The 13,785-nt window shown below is 47.1% G+C and overlaps 1 protein-coding gene and 1 long non-coding RNA gene across 2 annotated transcripts in view; both read left to right on the top strand.

Annotated features, from left to right (window-relative positions):
* The window catches only part of LOC140400019 (uncharacterized), an 88,383-nt gene that overhangs the window by 60,448 nt on the left and 14,150 nt on the right, over positions 1-13,785 (top strand). The gene's annotated exons all lie outside the window — the stretch shown is intronic.
* On the top strand, positions 1,970-2,440 carry LOC140400118 (histone H2B 7-like). Its single transcript, XM_072489595.1, has one exon. It carries the CDS (start codon positions 2,063-2,065, stop codon positions 2,438-2,440), a length of 378 nt encoding a protein of 125 aa, XP_072345696.1. The 5' UTR covers positions 1,970-2,062.

Here is a 13,785-nt window from a genome sequence, read left to right as displayed (position 1 = left end):
CTGGATTTTAAAATTCTTCTTCAGTTTCTTCTTCCGTTACTGCATGTTTACCAATAATAATTCTTATAATATGTCATTGCTCAGGTCTCTTGTAGCATGAGACCTGGTCTCGTCCTGATGTCTGAAACTGCCTTTTCCATTCTGCTTAAGGTATGAATGTTCTTATCTGTAACGTATGTACTACATCAATGACATTAGTATGTACTACATCAAGCACCGATACTGTCTATGGCACAGTGATGGAGCTGGATTTTGCTGACATTTTTTGTATAATTGAAAAATACATTCCAGCCGTAATACATTGAGAATATCTTTAATATCTGCAACTCCAGTTCATGTATTCCAAGAAGTTTTCATAGTAAACTTACACACATCGATTAGGAGCTGCCAGATGTGTACAACTATCATATTCATTTTAAAGCCACGCAGAATACACGGGCAAAATGCTGGAGTTAAAATAAATCATTCTCTGCCAGAATCTGAGCATTATGGAATAGTGTAATAAACAAAAAATGTGTATTACAGATGAATCCATACATATGGATTGTAAACAGACAGGTGGCCCATAAACCCACAGCAGGGTTTTATTTCAGTCAGGTTTTTCTCAATTTTGTTGTCACTGCTCTTCTCACATTTTATCCAAAACATTCACAGCAATGTTCACATGAGCCCCAGTTGTAAATCAAACATTCTGGATTCTACTTCCGGATGAAGGGCGGGATTAATAAACATCAGTTAGTCCTGGTAAATGAAGGGTAAATGAATGAACTGAATCAGCAGTATTTTACAGAGCAGTACTTTTAAACTGTATTTTACCTGCGACCCATTTTAACCAACCGGCCATCCTTTGGGACCCATGCTGGCCAGCCTTTGGGACCCACACCAGCTGACCTCCGCGACCCACTATGTTCTCTTATCTTTAATGCAGCAGGTGAGCTTGCTTGGTCCTTATGATCTCACTCCAATCAGGTTTAGAGGAGAGGGCAGTGCGTGTATCAGGTGCAGAGTTCAGCTGGTTCCTTTGTGCTGTCTTCATCCTTTTGAGAATGAAAAATCCAACCTTGAAGATGTAGATCCTTGTGATGTGTAATAGCAAAAGAATGCTTGTTTTACTCCGTACTGGGTACTCCTCGGAGACGCTATGCCAGAATTCTGAAAACCTCATGGAGTTGTGCTGTATTTGTCATGTGCTGTCACAGGTAAAGTGCAGAAGCTCAGTTTGTACATTTGGAGTCAGCTATAAATCAGTAAATTGAGTCTGGGGTCTCGAACTCAAAGGGAGTTTTCACCAACTAATTCTCAAAATCTGAAACTTCTCCTCTGGAAAATAGCGATATAAACTGTTGTTCAGCGCAGCCAGTGTATCGGCAGTTCCCTTACTAACCGTTTTCTTCGAGATGTCATTGCAGTGTGGGGAACATGTAGTAGGTTTGGCTTTCTACGCGCAGTTTCCTAACGTTCAATTACTTTTGGAAAGCATCAAATTCTTCACAGCGCCAAAAGCAATCATCCACGTCAGGAGGAGGCGGTCCGGCCCGGTGTGTACCGCGCCTGCGCACTGCCTGATCGGGCTGAGTGGGCACGCATGCGCGGTATAGCCGGCACCCAGGACAGACCCTGGAGAGTGACGTGTTATTACCAGCAGAGAGAATGTGCTGCTGCAGAGGGAGGCCCAGAGTCAGAGCAATGTGTCAATTAGGGGGAATCTGACTGGCCAGCTTCCACCCTACTTCCACCACCTCCTCTGGCAGCGCGTTCCAGGCACCCACTACCCTCTGTGTAAAAAAACTTGCCTCGTACATCTCCTCTAAACCTTGCCCTTCACACCTTAAACCTATGCCCCCTCGTAATTGACCCCTCTACCCTGGGGAATAGCCCCTGACTATCCACTCTGTCTATGCCCCTCATAATTTTGTAGACTTCTATCAGGTCGCCCCCAACCTGTCGTTCCAGTGAACAAACTGAGTTTCCTCAACCGCTCCTCATAGCTAATGCGGATTATTCTGGAAAAGAGCAGGTGTGGCAGTTCTCAGTTATTGTGTGTCTGCAGTTTGCTACGATCATGGCTGAGGACAAGAAAGCTCCAGCTCCCAAGAAGGGCACTAAGAAAACCCAGAAGAAGGTACCAGTAAAAGGCAACAAGAAGAGGAGACGAGCCAGGAAGGAGAGTTGCTCCATCTACATCTACAAAGTGATGAAGCAGGTTCACCCTGACACCGGCATCTCCTCCAAGGCCATGAGCATCATGAACTCGTTCGTCAGCGATATTTTCGAGCGCATCGCGGGTGAGGCTTCCCGCCTGGCCCATTACAACAAGCGCAGCACCATCAGCTCCCGGGAGATCCAGACCGCCGTGCGCCTGCTGCTGCCCGGGGAACTGGCCAAGCACGCCGTGTCGGAAGGGACAAAGGCGGTGACCAAGTACACCAGCTCCAAGTAAAACTGTTCTCAAACTCATCAAAACCCAACGGCTCTGTTAAGAGCCACCCACAATTTCTGGAAAGCAGCCAAACCATCGTTTTTAAATTATTATTAGATTATGAATAGCCAAATCGGTTCAATAGGGTTTCACTGGAACATAACATCCTGGGTGATGTCCAGTGATCGCCCGGTCGATCTTCGTGCCTTGAAAATAAGTCTCATCATTTAGTGACTGCTCGGTGTCCGTGTGTGTCTTTGGTGTCTGACTTGGTCATATTCGGTCCCTGTCGTTAGATTTGGAGAGACAATAGAACTCCAAAACCTCCCTTTCAATTTGTGTTCAGGTTTCCAAAAACCTCCCTTTCTCTTTCAGGCTTCCTCAATAATCGATCAGTTTATTGAGAGCACACCAGTGTTGTGGGAAAACTCCATTTCAATACTGACACGAGCTCCAAATTGCTCACTCCACTTTTAACACTGAAGTAGTCTACAATATGGAATTTTTAAAATAAGTTTTGTAGTTGGCTGTAAATTAGACATTCTGTCTGCGGCTGAGACCGTTTTAAACAGCAGCCAGATTAAACTCGATTGGAATCCAGATTGTAAAAATCTGTGGAGACAGTTTCGGATTAAATGCCCCTTTTATAAATCCGAAACTTTTCCACAGATGCTCCCAGACATGCTGAGTTTATCCAGCATTTCTCTTCAATTCACATTTGCAGCATCCACATTATTTTGCTTTAATTCATTTTGGGTTTGTTCTGTTAGAGAGAAAACCCGAAATGAGAAACTGACAGATAAAGGGAAACTGTAGATTACGGACAGAGAATCCAACAATCTTATACTCAGTGATTTAGTCTCGTTTTTACGGTCCCAATTCAATTTTCTCTGTTTTATCTTTTCGCGCTCTTTTAAGCTTTGAAATAAATATTCGGTTGGAATCTGAACATTTGGCGCCCAAACTTTCCGCCCTCAGCACCGTGGAGTCTCCTGATTGGTGCTTCAAACAGATATCTGATTGGTCAGTTTGTGCCAGGCGCCACAATGTTGTTCAGATAACCAATCAGCAATGTGTGCACCGCCACTCCTCCTGAAGCGAAGTGAATGTGGGGGTGCTGCCTAATATCCAGGCCGTGCTGCTGCCCAAGAAAAGCAGCGCTGGCGCCGGCAAGAAGTGAAGCGACCATTCTTTAATCTAATAACACAAAGGCTCTTTTCAGAGCCACTCACTTTATCAGAAAAAGAGCGAATTGTTTTGTGTCACTCAGATTCTGTTCTGCTACTTAATGTGTAGATGTTTCTGCAATAACCACCTGGGTTAATGTATGTGACTCGTTTCTTACTCGGAGCCATGAGAGACGAGAGAAACTCCATTACAATGAAGCGTTAATTGTAACTTGGAGGCATTGGAATCAGTAACAGGAGGTCGCAGCTTTTATTTGTCGATTGAGCGGCTCTGAACCAGCGCTGGGACCGGGAAGAATCCAATAACCCAAAGGCTCTTTCAGAGCCACCCACTCCCTCCGGACAAGGGCGACCTGTTGTCCATTCGCTTAATTCTGTCACTAAAGCTTCCGAATGCAGAGATACTGCCGATGATAATATTCTAAATCACCGCATCTCAACTGGGGGAATTGGGTGTTGAAGCTCTTTTCCTGACAGACTTGGTGGCTCTTAAAAGAGCCTTTGTTGCTGTTGGTGCTGAATCCGGGCTTTAGGCGCGTTCCCCGCGGATGCGGCGGGCCAGCTGGATGTCTTTGGGCATGATGGTGACTCGCTTGGCGTGGATGGCGCACAGGTTGGTGTCCTCAAAGAGCCCCACCAGGTAAGCCTCGCTGGCCTCCTGCAGGGCCATGACGGCGGAGCTCTGGAAGCGCAGGTCTGTCTTGAAGTCCTGAGCGATCTCTCGCACCAGGCGCTGGAAGGGCAGTTTGCGGATCAGCAGCTCGGTGGATTTCTGGTAGCGGCGGATCTCCCTCAGAGCCACAGTGCCGGGTCTGTAGCGATGGGGCTTCTTCACTCCGCCCGTGGCTGGAGCGCTCTTGCGGGCCGCTTTGGTAGCCAGCTGTTTGCGAGGAGCTTTGCCTCCGGTCGATTTGCGCGCTGTCTGCTTGGTCCTGGCCATGTTGTGAAACTGGGGGAAAGGCACACGCTGAGAATGCTGGCGCCGCTCTCTCGCTGCCTATTTAAGACATTATAGTGACCGCCCACTTCTCCTCATTGGATGCAGCCCGATCCCGTGGACAAGTTTGGAAAGAGCGATGAGCGGCAAGGATATCAGGGCCCTGATTGGTGGACCTGCAACTGACAAACCATCAATTTCAAAAAGCCCGCCAATTTCACAGGGACCAGGAACGGATATTTGAGAAAACTGAAAAAATCAATCTCAAGTTGTAAGTATTAAAAACTTCTCAATGATTCCTGGTCCCATTTTTGTCTCGGATTGGACGCAACCGAGAGAAGATGAATAAAATCGAGCAGGTACATAATTCCCGCTCGCATTACAATGTCAGTGTTCACTATGTGCGGTTACAGGTTTGACTTTGGGGAATGATGGTTTCAGACTGTACAACGCATCTATGTCGCCTTGTAATGAGAAAACAAATCAATGATGGGAAAGGATTTCCTGCTCTAACGCTACCCGTCTTAACAGAAAACCGCGGTTTCCAAGCTGACTCGCTAAACCAGCTCGATGAGTTATGCTGCTGCCATTCTAAGGTCAGTGCTCTCAATGTGAGGATTTGGGCGGCTCTTAAAAGAGCCTTTGGGTTTTGTTAAATTGTCAAATGGGTTTCCTCAGCCGCCGAATCCATAGAGAGTGCGGCCCTGGCGTTTGAGAGCGTAAACCACATCCATGGCGGTGACGGTCTTGCGCTTGGCGTGTTCAGTGTAGGTGACGGCGTCCCTGATCACATTCTCCAGGAAAACCTTCAGCACCCCGCGAGTCTCCTCATAGATCAAACCCGAGATGCGCTTGACGCCGCCACGGCGAGCCAGGCGGCGGATTGCTGGTTTGGTTATGCCCTGGATGTTATCACGAAGCACTTTGCGGTGCCGCTTTGCTCCGCCTTTGCCCAGTCCTTTGCCTCCTTTCCCTCTGCCAGACATGATGCTTGTTCAGTCAAATCGCTCCTGAATGAGACGAGCTGCTGCTCTTTCCTTTATTATACAGCCCGCCCCGACCTGACTGAGAGAGAGAGGCGGGGAGCAGACTGAGTGACAGACAGAGCACTGAAATGTCTTTGATCATCCAGCTCCTCCTCCTGCCTGCTCCAACCCACATTTTATATTCCAAACAGAAGTGAAAAGAGGGCGCTGAACAACACGTACAAACTGCAACATCAGATAGCAGCTAGTTAGAAACGCGGATCTATTAAATCCAGACTTGTCAGTAATATTCCCGCCTCAGTTCATTCCTTTCTAGAACCAGCCCAACCATCTGCTCCCATTTCAACCCCAGCTCCTATTCCATCCCCACAACTCCTCTCCCAGACGGGTTGGGAATTTTACTAACACCCCTTCCAGCTGATATAAAGTGTTTAAGTTGTGAGACGGGATTTATCCGCCATGTAACTCTTTTACAGACTCTCCCCTGAATCTGTGAATAAGGAAACTAACACAAACTGTGACTGTTCCCCCGGTTCGGAAGAGGTTCTAGAAAGGTGTGAACTGAGGCGGGAATATTACTGACAAGTCTGGATTTATAAGATCCGCGTTTCTAACTAGATGCTGTATGATGTTGCAGTTTGTACGTGTTGTTCAGCGCGCTCTTTTCACTTCTGTTTGGAATATAAAATGTGTGTTGGAGCAGGCAGTGTTTTAGTGCAGAGTGGGGGGAGAGGCCCGGTGCAGAGCATGTCAGCGAGTGAGCGGCAATACAGGATTGACATTTCTGTCTGAAATCTGCTCCCAGCACCGAGACAGCGATTCATTGGTCGAGGAATCGGCTCTTTCCTGAGAGATGTGGGTGGCTCTGAGAAGAGCCTTTGGGTTCAGAGGTTTACAATTTGCTCGCCTTCTTTCACTTCTTTGCTGGTTTCTTAGCCGTTGCTGATTTCACTTTGGGCTTGGCCTTCAATTGGGTCGGATTTATTCTGCCCGTGGTCTTTTTCACAAGTGACTTTTTCTTCGGGGCTGCTTTCTTCGCGCTCTTTTTGGGAGTTGCCGCCTTCGTGGCTGCTGGTTTCTTGGGAGATTTCTTGGCTGCTGGTTTCTTGGGAGATTTCTTGGCTGCTGGTTTCTTGGGAGATTTCTTGGCTGCTGGTTTCTTGGGAGATTTCTTGGCTGCTGGTTTCTTGAGAGATTTCTTGGCTGCTGGTTTCTTCACTGAAGGTTTCTTGCCTGCTCCGGTCTTTCTCACTTTCCCCCCGGTTGTCTTCTTCACGATCTTGAAGGAGCCGGAGGCGCCCGTGCCCTTGACCTGAGCCAAGGCGCCTTTAGCCAATTCCCTTCTGACACTTTGCTTGATCTGGGCCCCCCGTTTATCCACATCGACCCCTTTGCTCCGCAGCGCCTTCTTTATGGCCTGTAAGGAAATCCCCTTGCGATCGCCGCTTTCCGCCACAATCTGGAGGATCAGCTCGCCCAGCCCGGGACCTTCTTGTTTCTTCCGGGGAACCGCCTTCTGCTTCTTGACAGCCTTGACTGGGGCGGCGGCTGTAGGAGCCGTTTCGGCGGCTGCACTGTCGCTCATGTCCGGAACTCTGCACAAAATCTCTCCGTCAATGTGGGTGAGAAATGAAGCCTCTGGTGGCGGCACTGAGCAACTTAAAGGCAGCGAGCGGACGGGGCGGAGACAACCTGCTCTCAGCTCCAGGCTGCTGCTGCCTCTCTGTGTTTTTCTCTCGTCCCAAACTCTCCAATTCCACTCAAATTCCAGCTCCACAGTGTCCCAGGATAATTCCTTCCTGTCTCTCACACTCTCATGTTTGCTGTAGAAAAGGTTTCACGCGATTTGAAGGCTCCATTTTGCATTTAACCCCGTTTTACTGATGCACTGTTCGCGCTCTCTCACCCGATCGCTCTCATTTTCCCAACCTTTCCACAGAAATCTGGAAAGCAGCATCGAAACTGCCCTGAAATCCAACTTGGAAAAGTAGGACGGGAACAGGGGGATTGTTGGAATGAAAAATATTTCCATTTAGTCCCAGAGGGATTGGGAGATCTCCTGGTCAGAGCGGACACACAAACACAGTTGGTTTCTCCTGTTTGGCCCGCCCCTTTCACACACTCTCTCTTCCACAATATTCATATCCACACACAAGGTTTGGAAATGACATTTCCCAGGGCAGAATTCTCCCTCTTCTCAACAAACAAAGAAATGTACCCAACAGGAACAGGCCCTTCGGCCCTCCAAGCCCTCCAAGTGCCGACCATGCTGCCCGACTAAACTACAATCTTCTACACTTCCTGGGTCCGTATCCTTCTATTCCCATCCTATTCATATATTTGTCAAGATGCCCCTTAAATGTCCCTATCGTCCCTGCTTCCACTACCTCCTCCGGTAGCGAGTTCCAGGCACCCACTGTGCTCTGTGTAAAAACACCTGCCTCGTACATCTACTCTAAACCTTGCCCCTCTCACCTTAAACCTATGCCCCCTAGTAATTAACCCCTCTACCCTGGGGAAAAGCCTCTGACTATCCACTCTGTCTATGACCCTCATAATTTTGTATACCTCTATCAGGTCTCCCCTCAACCTCCTTCGTTCCAGTGAAAACAAACCGAGTTTATTCAATCGTTCCCCATAGCTAATGCCCTCCATACCAGGCAACATTCTGGTAAATCTCTTCTGCACCCTCTCTAAAGCCTCCACATCCTTCTGGTAGTGTGGCGACCAGAATTGAACACTATACTCCAAGTGTGGCCTAACTAAGGTTCTATACAGCTGCAACATGACTTGCCAATTCTTATACTCAATGCCCCGGCCAATGAAGGCAAGCATGCCGTATGCCTTCTTGACTACCTTCTCCACCTGTGTTGCCCCTTTCAATGACCTGTGGACCTGTACTCCTAGATCTCTTTGACTTTCAATACTCTTGAGGGTTCTACCATTCACTGTATATTCCCTACCTGCATTAGACCTTCCAAAATGCATTAGCTCACATTTGTCCGGATTAAACTCCATCTGACATCTCTCCGCCCAAGTCTCCAGACAATCTAAATCCTGCTGTATCCTCCGACAGTCCTCATCGCTATCCGCAATTCCACCAACGTTTGTGTCGTCTGCAAACTTACTAATCAGACCAGTTACATTTTCCTCCAAATCATTTATATATACTACAAAGAGCAAAGGTCCCAGCACTGATCCCTGTGGAACACCACTGGTCACAGCCCTCCAATTAGAAAAGCATCCCTCCATTGCTACTCTCTGCCTTATATGGCCTAGCCAGTTCTGTATCCACCTTGCCAGCTCACCCCTGATCCCGTGTGACTTCACCTTTTGTACTAGTCTACCATGAGGGACCTTGTCAAAGGCCTTACTGAAGTCCATATAGACAACATCTACTGCCCTACCTGCATCAATCATCTTAGTGACCTCCTCGAAAAACTCTATCAAGTTAGTGAGACACGACCTCCCCTTCACAAAACCGTGCTGCCTCTCACTAATACGTCCATTTGCTACCAAATGGGAGTAGATCCTGTCTCGAAGAATTCTCTCCAGTAATTTCCCTACCACTGAAGTAAGGCTCACCGGCCTGTAGTTCCTGGGATTATCCTTGCTACCCTTCTTAAACAGAGGAACAACATTGTCTATTCTCAAGTCCTCCGGGACATCCCCTGAAGACAGCGAGGATCCAAAGATTTCTGTCAAGGCCTCAGCAATTTCCTCTCCAGCCTCCTTCAGTATTCTGGGGTAGATCCCATCAGGCCCTGGGGACTTACCTACCTTAATATTTTTTAAGACACCCAACACCTCGTCTTTTTGGATCACAATGTGACTCAGGCTATCTACACCCCCTTCTCCAGAACACTTGTTCCCAATCCGTGTCTTAATTACTGTTCAACTCTCTGAGTTTTCTGCTCCCTATTTTCTGTTTACCTAAATACCCGGCAGCAGCCAGTCATATTTTAAAATCTAAATTCATTGATGACAAACCTCCCTTGAAGGTGAAAATACAATTGATCTCCTCTCTCTCAGTGGAGATTTTCCTGCTTGATGTGATCCTCCTGCACTGCCCGGTAACACTGAACCGCAAACTCAACAAGCAGGGACCCCCAGTTAACGAATAATCCCACCCCCTCTGAGAGTGGAGATTTTCACAGTGACACAGATTCTGACCATTCTGATCCAAACAGCAAATTTTAAAAATAAAGATGATCTGATAGACCAGGACTTCCTGTGTGGAGGAGGGACAGTGACCGTTTCACCCACAACACGGCAGCTGTGTTCACAGTGAGGGCCAGTGTTACAGGTGTTATCACTGTGTCCAGTGTTCACAATGAGGGCCAGTGTTACACGTGTTATCACTGTGTCCAGTGTTCACAGCGAGTGCCAGTGTTACACGTGTTATCACTGTGTCCAGTGTTCACAGTGAGGGCCAGTGTTACACGTGTTATCACTGTGTCCAGTGTTCACAGCGAGTGCCAGTGTTACACGTGTTATCACTGTGTCCAGTGTTCACAGCGAGGGTCAGTGTTACATGTGTTATCACTGTGTCCAGTGTTCACAGTGAGGGCCAGTGTTACACATGTTATCATTGTGTCCAGTGATCATACTGAGGGCCAGTGTTACACGTGTTATCACTGCGTCCAGTGTTCACAGTGAGAGCCAGTGTTACATGTGTTACCACCATGTCCAGTGTTCACAGTGAGGGTCAGTGTTACACGTGTTATCACTGTGTCCAGTATTGACAGTGAGGGCCAGTGTTACACGTGTTATCACTGTGTCCACAACACACCGAATGACAGATTGAAAATGAGAGACAGAGAAAAATAGAGCGAGCGACATAGTAACGCAGCAATGTGGAGCGGGAGAGAGGGAGTGAGATACTCATATTGAAGTAGACAGATATTGAGGACAGAGACACATAAAGGAAACTAGAGAGAAACAGAGAGAGAGAGAACAATGGAACCAGTGGCACATAACACAGAGATGTAGAGCGGAAGAGAGGGAGTGAGATAATCATATTGAAGGAGAGAGACATTGAGACACTTAGACAGAGACAGAAAGGGAAGGAGAGAGAGACAGAGTGAGAGACAGAGAGAGGGAGAGACAGAGAGAGGGACAAAGAGAGAGACACACAGGGAGACAAAGAGAGAGAGACACAGAGAGATAGAGAGTGCATAAGTCTGCAGCTCCTAATCGATGCGTGTATGTTTAATCTGAAGGGAAATAAAGTAAAGCGAAGATCCGGAACACATGGAACATGGACACAGAGGCTGATGAAAGATAATGGACAACCGTTTTCATCTCGTTTGGAACTTAACATTCATGCTCAATTATTTATCATGAAAACTTCTTAAAATTTGTGAACTGGAGTCATAAACATTAAATATATTCTCAACCTGACACAAAAGCAAATCAGTTTTCTATTATTCAAAAACCCCCAGCACAATCCAGCTCCATCACTGTGCCATAGACACTGTCGGTGCTTGATGAAGTTCATACTAATGTCATTGATGTAGCCCAGATGTTACAGATAAGAACATTCATAACTTAAGCAGAATGAAAAAGGCAGCTTCAGACATCAGGACCAGGTCTCATGCTTCAAGAAGAGACCTAAGCAATGACACACATTATAAGAAGTATGATTGGTAAACATGCAGACTTCTATATTAGACAAACTGAATAAGAATTTTAAAATCCAGCTTTGACAATATGTCATGGTGCCTATTGCAGAGAAAGTGCAGTAAGCTGCTCAGAACAGGATGTCAGTTATTCAAGTGGAGACTGGAGAAGTTTACAACTGGAGCTGAATTCTTTGACAAGAGTATTAGATTTGTTCAGAGATTGTGTTGAGCATGGGAGCTCAATAAGGAAGCTTTTACTATTTCCCCCCAGTACAATATGTCCCACACCAACACAAGGAGATACCTTGATACATTTGGTATTGAAATATTGAGTCAGATGTGCTTCATTTTCTAACGGAAAGAGTGGAATTCAATCAAAACTATCATAATATAATGGAATTATGTAAACTGGGAATGTGTAAAGCTGGGAATTTGGTACAACCAGAGGAGAGTGTAAAGCCAGGGGTGTAAGTGTGTTAATGAGGGGAGTGTGTAAAATGAGGTGATTGTGCAATATCGATGTCTGTAAACCTGGAGGCTGTAAAATCAGGGGTGTGTTTGAGTGGATTGTGACAAAGAAGGAAAACACAATGTGGGCATGTATAAATCAGTGGCGTTTAAATCCAGGAGTGTGTAAAATTAGTGTGAGTGTAAACCAGGAGTGTGGGCATATCAAATAGTGTGTAAACCTGTGTGCACAAAAGTAGGTGAATGTGCAAAACAAGGTGAGTGTGGAAAGCCACACATAACAAATGAGTAGATAAAGCAGGTAGTGTGTCAGCCAGGGAAGTGTACGCACACAGGGGAGTGTATGGATCAAATGGAGTATACACTGTGTAAAGCAAGAAGTGTGCAAAACCAGTGGATGGTTTAAACCAGTTGAGTGTGTGAAATCAGGGGAGCGGCAAACCAGGGGAGTGTGGAAACCAGGGTGGTGTGTAACATCTTCGCTGTATCCAAACCCGTAGTGTGGGTAAATCAGAGGAGTGTAAACCAGGGTGTGTGTAAAATCTTTGCTGTATCCAAACCCATAGAGTGTGTAAATCAGGGGAGTGTGTAAACCAGGGTGTGTGTAAGATCTTTGCTGTATCCAAACTCATAGAGTGTGTAAATCAGGAGAGTGTGGAAACCAGGGGAATGTGTAAATCAGGGGAATGTGTAAATCAGGGGAATGTGTAATTAGGGCAGTGTGTAAATCAGGGGAGTGTGTAATACAGGGGAGTGTGTAAACAGGGCAGTGTGCAAACTGGGGGAGGGGGGTTGTAACCAAATAATGTGCAATTCGAGGCTGCGTATAAATCGGGCGAGTGTGTAAAAGATGGTGCTTGGGAAAACTGCCGTGAACCAGGAGAGTGAGCAAACCAGGAGAGTGAGTGAACCAGGAGAGTGAGTGAACCAGGAGAGTGAGTAAAACAGGGGAGTGATTAAACCAGGAGAGTGAGTAAAACAGGAGAGTGAGTAAAACAGGAGAGTGAGTAAAACAGGGGAGTGAGTGAACCAGGAGAGTGAGTAAAACAGGAGAGTGAGTAAAACAGGGGAGTGAGTGAACCAGGAGAGTGAGTAAACCAGGGGAGTGAGTAAACCAGGGGAGTGAGTAAACCAGGGGAGCGAGTGAACCAGGAGAGTGAGTGAACCAGGAGAGTGAATTATCCAGAGGAGTGAGTGAACCAGAGGAGTAAGTGAACCAGGAGAGTGAGTGAATCAGGAGAGTGAGTAAAACAGGGCAGTGAGTGAACCAGGGGAGTGAGTGAACCAGGAGAGTGAGTGAACCAGGAGAGTGAGCGAACCAGGAGAGTGAGTGAACCAGGAGAGTGAGTGAACCAGGAGAGTGAGTAAAACAGGGGAGTGAGTAAACCAGGAGAGTGAGTAAAACAGGAGAGTGAGTAAAACAGGAGAGTGAGTAAAACAGGGGAGTGAGTGAACCAGGAGAGTGAGTAAAACAGGAGAGTGAGTGAACCAGGAGAGTGAGTAAACCAGGGGAGTGAGTAAACCAGGGGAGTGAGTAAACCAGGGGAGCGAGTAAACCAGGAGAGCGAGTGAACCAGGGGAGTGAATTATCCAGAGGAGTGAGTGAACCAGGAGAGTGAGTGAATCAGGAGAGTGAGTAAAACAGGGCAGTGAGTAAACCAGGGGAGTGAGTGAACCAGGGGAGTGAGTGAACCAGGAGAGTGAGTGAACCAGGAGAGTGAGTGAACCAGGAGAGTGAGTGAACCAGGAGAGTGAGTGAACCAGGAGAGTGAGTGAACCAGGGGAGTGAGTGAACCAGGGGAGTGAGTGAACCAGGAGAGTGAGTGAACCAGGGAAGTGAGTGAACCAGGAGAGTGAGTAAACCAGGGGAGTGAGTAAACCAGGGGAGTGAGTAAATCAGGAGAGTGAATTATCCAGAGGAGTGAGTAAACCAGGGGAGTGAGTGAACCAGGGGAGTGAGTGAACCAGGGGAGTGAGTGAACCAGGAGAGTGAGTGAACCAGGAGAGTGAGTGAACCAGGGGAGTGAGTGAACCAGGGGAGTGAGTGAACCAGGAGAGTGAGTGAACCAGGGAAGTGGGTGAACCAGGAGAGTGAGTGAACCAGGAGAGTGATTGAACCAGGGGAGTGAGTGAACCAGGAGAGTGAGTGAACCAGGTGAGTGAG

This window comes from Scyliorhinus torazame, chromosome 24 (assembly GCF_047496885.1).
Source record: "Scyliorhinus torazame isolate Kashiwa2021f chromosome 24, sScyTor2.1, whole genome shotgun sequence".
In the NCBI taxonomy this organism is placed as follows: domain Eukaryota; kingdom Metazoa; phylum Chordata; class Chondrichthyes; order Carcharhiniformes; family Scyliorhinidae; genus Scyliorhinus; species Scyliorhinus torazame.
The sequence above is the reverse complement of the archived record's forward strand: the minus strand, read 5'-3'. Positions and strand labels throughout refer to the sequence as shown.

Coding starts and splice junctions, on each gene's coding strand:
- LOC140400118 (XM_072489595.1), top strand. CDS start 2,063: ATGGCTGAGGACAAGAAAGCTCCAGCTCCCAAGAAGGGCACTAAGAAA.